Below are 12,699 nucleotides of genomic sequence, written 5' to 3' on the forward strand. Positions count from 1 at the left end.
CAACGATGACGTGTTCTTCTAGCGCCACGTCGTGAGGAAGTGTCGGTTCACTGGAGCAGTTGGAAGGCGCTGGTGGTGCTTGTCAAGGTGCTGGATTCAGGGTGGGGTGGACTGAAGGAGAGAGATTGACTGGGCAAGAGGCAGCTGTGGGACAGGCAAAAGGAACAGTGGAAGTGACAGAGAGTAAATAATTGGGAAATCTCTAGGATAGGAGGTAACGGGTGCAGTAGCTGAAAGGGTTGTCGACCTGGTGCACCGAAAGTCAGAAGCTGCCTGGGGGAGGATGGAAAAGGAAGAAGGGGGAAGGATCAGGATGTAGGCGCTACGATGTGACAGGAAACAGACGTTTTCAATAGATGTTCAGAAAAAGGCGGTGCAGACACTGAGGGAGAAGGGAATATAGCAGCAAGCTCCACCAAGCCCGTGGAGCCAAGAAAAGACCTCTGCCCTCAAAGTCCTGTTGTCTTAAGTCTGGGTGGGGAAAGACTAGAGGCTTAGGCCAGTGCCTTTGGGTTCTAATGCTGGCTGCTCTCTACCATTTTTGGTGAATCCCTGCAAGTCAAACGTAGTTGTTTGCCGGCGTGGTGACTTATGGTTCTCTTTCTTGTTTATACAGAGTTACCTGGTTGGTGTCTGATCGTCCTGTGCTGCTTCTCCAGGGCGGGAACTATGTCATGGGTCAAAGAAGGAGAGCTGTCATTTTGGGAGCGGTTCTGTGCCAATATCATAAAGGTGAGCAGTGGCCCACAGCACCAGCTGGCCTTTTGGTTTGTTGGGTAAACTTATATCAAAACCTGTTATTAAAATTGAGTAACCCCTGACGTTTATGGATTTGTAAGAGAATTTAGCAGTGTTAAAGAATCTTAGAATTGCAAGTCTACGTTTCTGGCAAATTATTGTCCTAACTCCCGCGTTTTCAGGAAACCTAGGACCTCCTGGTGTCACTGGGCAGCACGGCTGTTAGGTTTTCCTGAAATTTGTTTCCGTAGAACTTTGATCGGTTATTCCTAGTACTGTCCTCTGGGTTTAGATAAAATAACTAATCTTTCTTTGATGTGATGGTAGAGCATAATGGTTAAGAGTTTGGGATCTGGAGGCAGACAACTGTGAATGAACATTCTATTGTGTCATGTACTAACCATGTGACTTTATATGGTGGTTTTGAGGATTAGATGAAACTACATAGAAAGCCCTCAGCACAGTGTCTAGCAGTTTTTAATTACTATTGTTGGGGGTGCCTTTCAGCCATTTGAAGACTATAGTCACTGTTTCCTACACTCTCCTTGGTTCCCCTGTCTCTTCCCTCAACTTTTTCTCTAGGAATCACAGCAAAGTTATATCCTCTGCATATGAAAGGTTTGAGATTGGAGCCAGTCAGCTTGGTTTCAGCCCCAGGCTGCCAAGCAGTGGGTAGCAGTGAATTTATGAGTAAGCCTTGAACACCACCTCCCCACACACAAAAAATGCCAAGTGATCTCAGGCAGTGCAGGAAATGGAAAGCGTCTCCTTAGGGAATCACTGCAGTCTTGTGTTGGGAAGAACAAACTTCATGACTTTATTGGAATATTTTTTGGGGGAGGGGCCTATATGTAGGGCAGAGAAGGCGATGGCACCCCACTCCAGTACTCTTGCCTGGAAAATCCCATGGACGGAGGAGCCTGGTGGGCTGCAGTCCATGGGGTCACTAAGAGTTGGACACACGACTGAGTGACTTCACTTTCACTTTTCACTTTTATGCATTGGAGAAGGAAATGGCAACCCACTCCAGTGTTCTTGCCTGGAGAATCCCAGGGACGGGGGAGCCTGGTGGGCTACCATCTATGGGGTCACACAGTCAGACATGACTGAAGCAACTTAGCAGCAGCAGCAGCTCTATGTAGGGGTGAAAATAGAAAATGTCAGAGAGTTGCAGGGGAAGCGGTCTATGAAGAAACCCTCCAATGAGGGAAAATAGTCCAAGGAGTGAATTTTTGCTATGGTGTACAATGTAAGGCTGCTCTAAGCCAGATAAGAAGTTTTGTTTGCCTCCCAAATGCCTTTCTTGTTTGTTTTGAAGTGGCTCCTGACATTGAAATTTTTATAAAAATCTTGAGTGTCTTTTCTTGTGAAATAAGAAGATCCAACAATTTTAGGCCTCTATTCCTGTGTGACAGGACTCAGATGGAAGTGGATGCCTGTTTTATGAGGGGGATGCCCTCTACATTTGACCACATCCATCATTATCTTTCTTGTGTCTTCCAGTTGAAAGCTAATGAAACCAAGCTGGTGGTTAAGGGCATATGGTTAAGGCATGCACTCTGAAAGCACACAGACCTCAGTGTGAATCCCCACTTTGTCTCTTCTTAGCTGTGTAACTTGTGCAGGTCACTTGACCTCTCTGAGCCTCAGTTTTCTCATGTGTAAAGTGCAGATAATACTATTTACTTCATATGTTTGTATGATGGAAAAAAAGCTAAGGTGAAGTATAAAAAATCTAGTATAGCCCTTGATATGTAGTAAGGGCTCAATAAACACATAAATAAAAATAAATAAAAGTGCTTAATGCTTATATATTGAGCAAAAAAATACAGAATACCCAATTCCCTTCCTCAGGACTTTTATCATATAACTCAAGCCTATCATCTTGGCATATTGTCTCCTTTTATCTCTGAGTATTATGTGATGTGTCCGTTTGTCTTCTTACTTGACAGGCAGGCCCCATGCCCAAACACATTGCGTTTATAATGGATGGGAACCGTCGTTATGCCAAGAAGTGCCAAGTGGAGCGGCAGGAGGGCCACTCACAGGGCTTCAACAAACTGGCAGAGGTGGGTATGGGTGGCAGAATCAAGGGTGAATGGTCTGGGGAGAATTGGATTATAGTTAAAATCCAAGCCCTGAGTTTGCTGTGGTTTGGGAGTGCTTTTATAGCTGTTTGTTTTCTTCCTTGCTTGTTTGCTAGCTGTAAGTCTCATACCAACATTCACAAAAAATTAAATCGTCTAGTTAATCATTACAAAGTATTAGATATAAGAGCAAAATTGTCTCCTCTTACCACTTTAATCAACAGTTTATATTGTTCTGTGCCTCATCCCAGTCCTTATAGTATGTTTGACATGACTTAACATCCGTAAAATTATATCTATGCTTTTGAAAAAAATTGTTTATTTTTCAGTTCAGTTCAGTCGTTCAGTTGTGTCCAACTCTTTGTGACCCTATGGACTGCAGCATGCCAGGCCTCCCTGTCCATCACGGACTCCCAGAGCTTACTGAACCCACGTCCATTGAGTTGGTGATGCCATCCAACCATCTCATCTTCTGTCGTCCCCTTCTCCTCTCGCCTTCAATCTTGCCCAGCATCAGGGTCTTTTCCGATGAGTCAGTTCTTTGCATCAGGTGGCCAAAGTATTGGAGTTTCAGGAATACTGTGTTGGTTTCTGCCGTATATCAACATGAATTAGCTATAGGTATACATATGTCCCCTCCTCTTGAACCTCCCTCCCACCTCCCACCCTTTCCCACCCCTCTACGTTGTTATAGGGGGTTTGGGTTCCCTGAGTCAGTCATACAGCAAATTTTCATTGGTTATCTGTTTTACATATGGTAGTGTATATGTTTTATGCTACTCTTTCCATTCATCCCACCCTTTCCTTCTCCAACCCCCCACCCATGTCTGTTCTCTATGTCTGCTTCTCCATCGCTGCCCTGCAAATAGGTTCATCAATACATTTTTCTAGGTTCCATATATATGTTTTAATATATATTTATATTTGTTTTTCTGACTTTCTTCACTCTATATAATATGCTCTAGGTTCATCTACCTAATTAGAATTGACGCAAATGTGTTCCTTTTTATGGCTGAGTAATATTCCATTGTGTATATATACCACAGCTTCTTTATCCATTTGTTTGTCTATGGACATCTTGGTTGCTTCCATGTCCTAGCTACTGTAAATAGTGCTACAGTAAACACTGGTGTACACGTGTCTTTTTCAGTTATGGTTTCCTCAGGGTATATGCCTAATAATGATATTACTGGGTTGTGTGGTATCTCCATACTGTCTTCCTGGACATACTGGAGTGGGTAGTTGTTCCCTTCTCCAGCTGATCTTCTCAACCAGGGATCAAACCCAGATCTCCTGCATTGCAGACAGATTCTTTACCAGCTGAGCCACCAAGGAAGCCCAAGAATACTAGAGTGGGTAGACTATCCCTTCTCCAGGGGATCTTCCCCACCCAGGAATAGAACCAGGGTCTCTTGCATTGCAGGTGGATTCTTTACCAGCTGAGCTACCAGGGAAGCCCATGATAGTTTTATTCCTAGTTTTTTAAGGAGTCTCCATACTGTCTTCCATAGTGGGTATATCAATTTACATTCCAACCAACAGTACAAGAGGGTTCTGTTTTCTCCACACCCTTTCCAGCGCTTGTTGTTTGTAGATTTTTTTGATGATAGCCATTCTTACTGGGGAGAAGGCAACGGCAACCCACTCCAGTACTCTTGCCTGGAAAATCCCATGGTCGGAGGAGCCTGGTAGGCTGCAGTCCATGGGGTCACTAAGAGTTGGGCATGACTGAGCGACTTCACTTTCACTTTTCACTTTCACGCATTGGAGAAGGAAATGGCAACCCACTCCAGTGTTCTTGCCTGGAGAATCCCAGGGACAGAGGAGCCTAGTGGGCTGCTGTCTGTGGGGTCACACAGAGTCGGACACGACTGAAGTGACTTAGCAGCATTCTTACTGGTGCGAGGTGATATCTCATTGTAGTTTTGACTTGCATTTTTCTAATAATGATGTTGAGCATCTTTTGATGTGTTTATTAGCCATCTGGATGTCTTTGGAGAAATGTCTGGGTAGGTCTTTTACCCACTTTTTGATTGGGTTGATTGTTTTTCTGCTATTGAGTTGTATGAGCTGCTTGTATATTTTGGAAATTAATCCTTTGTCAGTTTCATTTGCTATTATTTCCTCCTGAGGGTTGTCGTTTCACCTTGTTTATAGTTTCCTTTGCTGTGCAAAAGCTTTTAAGTTTAATTAGGTCCCACTTGTTTATTTTTGTTTGTATTTCCATTATTCTAAGAGGTGGGTTATAGAGGATCTTGCTATGATTTATATCATACAGTGTTCTGCTTATATTTTTCTCTAGGAGTTTTATAGTTTCTGGTCTTACATTTAGGTCTTTAGTCCATTTTGAGTTTATCCTTTTACATGTAGTTGTCCAGTTCTCCCAACACCAATTATTGAAGAGACCGGTCTTTTCCCCATTGTATATTTTTGCCTTCTTTGTCAAAGACACGGTGCCCATAGGTGTGTGGGCTTATCTCTGGACTTTCTATCTTGTTCCATTGGTCTGTATTTTATCTATAGCTTTGATAACCTTGTTTTTTCTTGACATTTGGGCAAGTATTTTTCTAGGTTCATGTATAGCCTTTCTACCTGTATGTTTTGATGACTGTGGAACATTTTATCCTGAGGATCTGACATGGTTTGTTCAGCTGCTCCACTGTTATTGGACATTATAAATGGTACTGGGCTTCCTTGGTGGTTTTGACAGTAAAGAATCCCCTTGCGATTCAGGAGACTTGGGTTCGATACCTGGATCAGGAAGATCCACCGGAGAAGGGAATGGCTACCCACTCCAGTATTCTTGCCTGGAGAATCCCATGGACAGAGGAGCCTGGTGGGCTACAGTCCATTGGATCACAAACAGTTGGATACAACTGAGCAACTAACACTTTCACTTTTCACTTTGATAAATGGCACTAGTTTAGAATAAATTCTTAGACGTGACATTTCCAGAGCAAAAGTAGGGGGTAACTACCCATCCTGAGATTGAGGTGTTTTTCAGGACACGGGCCTTTAAGTGCTTAAACTAGGAAAAGGACCAGACAAACAAGGACATGACTCCAACAGAGGTCATCAGCATTTTATGGTTTTAATGCCTATTGCAAATTGGGAAACATTAAATTTAACGATAACAATGGACTGTGTTGATCTTTGTGAAACTCTAGCCCATGGATCTCAGCTTCCTGGCACAAGAACACAGCCAGCACAGTGATACTTTTTGCCTTGAATGAGTGGTTGTGGAGTTCTCTCCAACATTGTGGAGTCTTCAGGTCTGTTGACCTGAAGTTTCTCTTTTATGACTAGAGGCGGTTTTGCCCTAGTGCTTAGGAGCTTAAGCTCTGTGGTCACTTAGAATTCATCGGCACCCCTGCTCTGCCACTTCCTGGCTCTGTGACCTGCTTTAAGTTACATAGCTTCCCTTTGCCTCAGTTCCTCCATCTACAATATGGGGAAATAACATAAGGATTAAATAATATGGTTCAATGAAAAGCATGTGGCACATGCTGGCGTAAAGGAAGTGCTCAAAAATTGAAGTTGTTATTAGCATCTTTACTGACTGAGGTCAGTGGTGGGCTCCAACCCAGATGTACCCACTAAGTTCGCTGCCTGGTAAGGTCTTCAGGGCCCAAGCCTATTGGCAGTTAATGTGTTTGTGTATCTGATAGCGAATTAGAAAGGTGGTTCTTCAGCTTTATTTCTTCAGTTCTGTTTGAATGTCCTCTATCCCTTGCCTTTAACCTCTAGGCTCCCTGTTTCAGCACTGCTGTTCTCAGCTCCAGTTTGTTCTCCACCTTTAGTGGCACTGGGTTAGAGAAGTACCAGAAGACTGAGTTTAAATTTGAGTTTTACTTCTCTTTTCATTGAGATGTAATTTCATACAGGGAAATGCACAAATTTGGGGTTTTGACAATTGCACTTGTCTGTCTATTCCACACCCCTATCAAGATATAGAACATTTCCATCTTTCTAGAAGGTTCCTTTGTGGCCCCCCCCCACCCCAGTGAAAGCCTATGCTACCTCCTCTTCCTCTCTACAGGCACCCACTGTTCTGATTTCTGTCACTCAGTGTGATGAATGTTTGCTGTTCTAGAACCTCACATAATGGATTCATACAGTAGAGCTGTGGACTTTTGATACATTTCTTCACTTTCCCAGGCTCAGTTTTACTATCTGTAAAGTAGGCATGAAAACAATAATGCCTTTCTCAAAGGGTTGCTTGAAGAATCAAATGAAAAAATGTATGTGGAAACACTTTGGAGACTTAAATGCTACACACTTGTGCAGTTGTTGCGTGTTTTCTTGTAACTCATCAGCCTCTCAGTCTTCTGGAATAATGATGCTATGGGCACCTGTGTTCTTATGTACCTTTAGCCACCTGGTGAGGGATGGATTGTGATGCTGTTTCACAGATAAGGAGATTTAGGCCCTGAGAGGTTAAATGATATGCCTGCAGTCACATAGCTAGTGCATGATGGAGTCAGGGGCTAGGACCTAGAACTTTACTCTCTCAGTGAAGAGTTCTTTCCAGTAAACCACAGTAGCATCAGCGTAATAATACTCATTAAGTTCGCATTTTTCAGTCTCTCAATTGGTGGCTTTCTGCTTGTTTGGTTCACTATTCTGGTATTATCCTAGTTCTACCCAGAGTGGGAAGGAAGAAAGTCTGTCTCCCACTTCCAGCACTGAGATGGGGCTGAGGCATGCCCCGTTTCCCTTCCTGCTCTTCCTGGATCCTAGCTCCTTGCCTTCTCCCCCTCAGACTCTGCGTTGGTGTTTGAACTTGGGCATCCTGGAGGTGACGGTCTATGCGTTCAGCATCGAGAACTTCAAACGCTCCAAGAGTGAAGTAGACGGGCTAATGGATCTGGCCCGGGAGAAGTTTAGCCGCCTGATGGAAGAACAGTAAGATGCTGTCAGAGGGGAGCGTGCGTCCTTCCACCACCTCCAGCCTTATCCTAACCCTCAGCTCTCTTTTCTGGGGCTAGTTAAGGAACTCTAAATCTTTCTGCTGTTAATAAGACCTCTTCAGTGGCAAGTATGACAAGCTAGTTTTTCTCTTTTTTCAAAGGAATCATTTATTTGAGGGTATGGAGGTATTTCATAGAATTCAAGGACACGTACGACCAGCCTCAGGTAGAACTGAAGTCAGGGATTGGAATCCGTTAGATAATGGATTCTAAATGCCTCCTTGGACATTTACTTCTTTGGCTCCACAGACCAGCTTTGTCTGCTTCAAGAGCACAGCCCAGAATGAACTAAAACCCTAGTTGGTTCTAGTTCTAAGCAGCCCACCTTAGATCAGATTTCTATCCTGGGACCAGTAAGCTGTGACCAGGGGAGTAGAGTGAGAGAAACTTTGAAAAAGTCATTTTCTGTGGTGCAGTCATCCCTAAAAAGCAACTATGCTTCCCTGTATATTCCCTTGGAAGGAACTGGATGATGCACAAAAGGCCTTTATGGGGATGAGTCAGTACTAGTCTTATCTGTCATTATGTTTAAGCCTTAACTCAGGGAGCAAAGCCAGAATGGGATGAAGAGGAAGTTTGGTGGAAATTATTTGCTCCAAAATGTGGAACTCTCTCCAGCCCGGACTGCCCCAAAGTCTTCATTACGACCATTTTCTGCCCAGCTCCTCCTCACTCCAGGACCAGGAAGAGGAGAGAACAGAATACTTAGAGCTCTAGCAGAGCTGGGCCTAGGACAGTTCTGTCATTTCTGTCCCTGTGTGGGTCTGGGTGAGGGGAGAGTAGCCAGGCTTCTCTGTCCATGTTAAGATGGTGAAACTCTGAGTCACAGAGATTACTGCCTCCTTTGTGGCTCAGAAGTCACACCCAAGGGACTGGGGACGGAGGTAATGGGGATACGTTTCAGGTGTTCAGATTCTTCTGTATTTCACACTAATTTTGCCTTTTTAAAGTGCTTATACTGTGTGTCAGGCCCTGAGCCTAATGTGCATTCTCGTTTAATATTCACATTATCCTGTGAGAAAGGTATTATTATCCCAGTTGTAGAGAGGAAGAAAGTAAAAACCAGAGAAGTTTAGGTGTGTATCTTGGGTTGTGCAGCTATCAGACAGACAGAGCCAAAACAGACAGAATCTTTTTGACTCTGGAGCTAAGCTGTTGTCTATTATACTGCACTCCAAGAGACAGGAGGTAATCTTAGAGTTCTTAAAAGGTGCTCCTGAGATTGTTCTAATCAGTCAGTAGTAGAGGACATGGTCTTAGGTTATGAAGTCCTGGGCAGAGCAATAAGAAGCCTCAGCAGTGGTTTTTCTGTAGTGTGCCACAGAACCCCAGTGTTGTGAGGGCGGGCGTGCAAGGGCCCAGAGGGGACAGGGTATGCAGTGCCGCTTTGTCTTTATCTTTTACATATTGGGCATCTGTTTCAGATTTGATTCAAAGAAAGAGTTGTTTGGCTAAAAGAAGTTTGGAAAACCACTGGTCTAGTTTGGTTTCATCAGTTGGGAAACTAACCCTGGTGGAAAGAAGAGAAAGGCTTGCCCATGGTCACACAGCAAACCAGTGGCAGAGCCAGGCTGGGAACCCAGGTCTCCTGGCTCCTTGCCAGCACTTTCACAGCTCCTTCCCTGTAGCCCTCCTTCGGGTCATGTGCACTTTCCCAGTAAGGCAGAGATGGTTAGCACCCCCAGTTTACAAGGTAAGAGGCTCAGCGAGGCTAAGCAGTTATGCTAGGTCAGATAGTAAGCAGTAGCACTAGGGCTTGAATCTAGGTATTCTTTCTCTTTTTTGGCCGCATCCCAGGGCACGCTGGATCTTAGTTCCCTGACCAGGGATTGAACCTGTGCCCCCTGCAGTGGAAGTGCAGAGTCCTAAAAACTGGACTGCTAAGGAATTCCCAAATCTAGGTGTTCTTATTCAAATATTGCCTTGATTTTGAGTATACATTTGTCTACTAGTACTCAAGTGGGTTCTCAAAACTAGGTGATTAGATCTTGCTTCACTCTTGGAAGAAATGTGGTTGAGGGTTGCAGTGTGGAAAGGCTGTGGGTGCAGCCTTCAACTCTGGATCAGGGTTCTCCAGAACCTGCCAGATACCCTCACCCCACAGTATACTTCTTGTTACGGAGCTCCTGTTTTCCAAACATTAGTCATTCTGTTTCTCTTTAGCATTCCCAAGTTCAAGAAGCTGACTAGGAAACAGTGAGCTCATGCTCACTCTGCCATTTGGGAGTTACTATATAGAGGCAGTGTAATGTCGTGATTAAAAAGACAGGCCCTAGAACCAGACTGCCTTAATTCAGTATCTGACTTTCTACTCACCAGCTGCCTGATCTTGAATGAATTAACCTCCCTGGGCCTCAGTTTCTTCATCTGTAAAAAGGGAATAATAATGGTGTCTGCCTCAAAGGTAGATGTAAAAATGGAATGCATGTAAAACACTTAGACCAATGTCTGAAAAAGTGAAAATGAAAGTTGCTCAGTGGTGTCCGACTCTTTGTGACCCCATGGACTGTATAGTCCTGAATTCTCCAGGCCAGAACACTGGAGTGGGTAGCCTTTCCCTTCTCCAAGGGATCTTCCCAACCCACGGATCGAACCAAGGTTTCCACATTGCAGATGGATTCCTTCCCAGCTGAGCCACAAGGGAAGCCCAAGAATCCTGGAGTGGGTAGCCTATCCCTTCTCTAGTGGATCTTCCCAGCCCAGGAATCAAACCGGGGTCTCCTGCATTGCAGGCGGATTCTTTACCAACTGAGCTATCAGGGAAGCGCAGACCAATGTCTGGCAATTAACAAACATATAATTAATGTTAGATGTTGCTATACTTATATTTCACGAGAAGTTAACAAAAGTAACTAGTAATACAACTCCTGCCCTTGAGTTTGTTTGCCTGTCAGAATGGGACAGATAGCAGAGAATCCATGTGATGCAGCTTGCCGACAGGGACACGTGAGGCAGTGTAATATGTGTTAAAGAAGTTTGGGTTCTCAAATCAGACAGACCTAGGTTTCAGTCCTGACACGGCTCTTGATGGTTGTTTTGACTTTGGGTAATCCCTATCTGAGCCTCAGCCTATTCTGTCTGAGCCTCAGTTTCCCGCTGGAGAACAGGGAATGTACTAAACTCCTTTCACAGACATTGAAGGCATGCAATGAAATAATACATGTAGAATGGTGCCTGACACACAGGAAAGCACTCACGCTGGTAACTGAGTATTATCTAAGCACTTTGCTCTCTCCAGCTCAGCAGGTGCTCTGTCCCAACTCCCAAACCTGCCTCCTTTCCCCCCTGATTAGGGAGAAACTGCAGAAGCATGGGGTATGTATCCGGGTCCTGGGTGATCTGCATTTGTTGCCCTTGGATCTCCAGGAGCTGGTCGCACAGGCTGTGCAGACCACCAAGAACTACAACAAGTAAGTTTTCAGATTTTCCCTTAGGGGCCTGTATCAATCTTTGACTCCCTCTAACTTTGGGGAGACCTCCTGGGCCTTTCTTGGCCTGCATTTGGTACAAGAGGCAACAAGGACTTGGTTTCGGATGCTTAGAAGCTTCCTCCTTCAGCTATAGGGCAGATGGAGATGTTTCTGCAGTACCTGTTACATGTGTGTATGTTCACACGTGCAGTTTCTTATCTTCATCCCTCATGGGCCTTGCCCCCTCCTATATATATGCACATATATATACACACACATACATATTTAAGTATATAAATATATACATATATTTGTGCATGTATATATATGTGTGTGTACCTGTTTACATACATTTAATGTATATATATACATATTTAAATATATATGTTTGTGTTTGTGTGTATTTTTTAATTGACAGAGGATGGGGTAGGAATGTATCAAGCATTATCCCTGTCTCTGAAGACAGATCCCTCAAGAAATTCTCTTTCTGTCCCACTGCTTTGACCAGTAGATGGGATGCCCTGGGGAGGGCATGCCGATGCATTGGGAACAGAGTTTAATCATCCAAACCTCATTATGTGTGGCTTTGCAATGTAATGTATATTTGGCAGTGGATTTGTTTCACATCAGATTTCCTTCCTATTCTTCTCTACTTGTTCTAATAATCACAATGAATTCACATCCTCTGAAAGCCAGGTGCTAGCAGAAGGCAAGAAGATTAAGTGAATAATAAGGATCAGTTAGTATTATTCTTACTACAAAACTAATGTTTTTTCCCCCAAGGAAAATAGGAAAACTCAAAAAACTAATAATCTCGCCTTTCAGAGGTAACCATGGTTAACCTTTGATGTGTGTTCTACCACAGAGGGGGTGCTCTGTAATCAGGGACTCTGCTTCTTACTCCCTGTCCCTCTCGGTAAATTATTCTGTTCTTCCCTTCTCAGGTGTTTCCTGAACATCTGTTTTGCTTACACATCCCGTCATGAAATCAGCAATGCTGTAAGAGAGATGGCCTGGGGAGTGGAACAAGGCCTGCTGGATCCCAGGTACCCACAGTTGTTCAGCATGGTGACTGATAGGGAAAGCAGGCATGCACCAAACCATACAGTCCCTCCTAAGTCATGTGCGTGGGTCAGAAGTCAGAGCAGGAATGTATGTGGAAAGATTCAGGTGAGGGTGATTCCCCTCACTTAGAGTTTCAGAATGACTTCTTATAGCCTGCTTTAGAATTTCTCTGTGTTCACCACATACCAAGAACTTCCAGAAAAATGGCATAGCAGGATAGCAACACTGTGGCATGCAATAAACATGATGCCCTCCTGGTGCTCTGGCAGAGTTTTTCTAGGAATGATTTTTCAGGAATGCAGCTTTTGGGGGGTATTGTCCTTCAGACCTGTCATGTTACAGTTCATACAAGATTCAGGTATTTTTCAAAAAGAAAGTTGTTCATCATTAACAGTGTGGTGGGATATTTAGAGCTGGGAGAGACTTTGG

The 12,699-nt window shown here is 44.0% G+C and overlaps 1 protein-coding gene across 2 annotated transcripts in view; it reads left to right on the forward strand.

Annotated features, from left to right (window-relative positions):
• The window catches only part of DHDDS (dehydrodolichyl diphosphate synthase subunit), a 38,920-nt gene continuing 26,221 nt past the window's right edge, over positions 1-12,699 (forward strand). For both annotated transcript variants that reach the window (XM_070383261.1, XM_070383269.1), the window contains exons 1-6: positions 1-87; positions 617-732; positions 2,691-2,807; positions 7,588-7,730; positions 11,089-11,205; positions 12,150-12,251. In XM_070383261.1, coding sequence (XP_070239362.1) covers positions 670-732; positions 2,691-2,807; positions 7,588-7,730; positions 11,089-11,205; positions 12,150-12,251 — 542 coding nt within the window. In that variant the 5' untranslated portion in view covers positions 1-87; positions 617-669. The remainder of the gene's footprint in view (positions 88-616; positions 733-2,690; positions 2,808-7,587; positions 7,731-11,088; positions 11,206-12,149; positions 12,252-12,699) is intronic.

Source organism: Bos mutus, chromosome 2, assembly GCF_027580195.1.
Source record: "Bos mutus isolate GX-2022 chromosome 2, NWIPB_WYAK_1.1, whole genome shotgun sequence".
Classification (NCBI taxonomy): Eukaryota; Metazoa; Chordata; class Mammalia; order Artiodactyla; family Bovidae; genus Bos; species Bos mutus.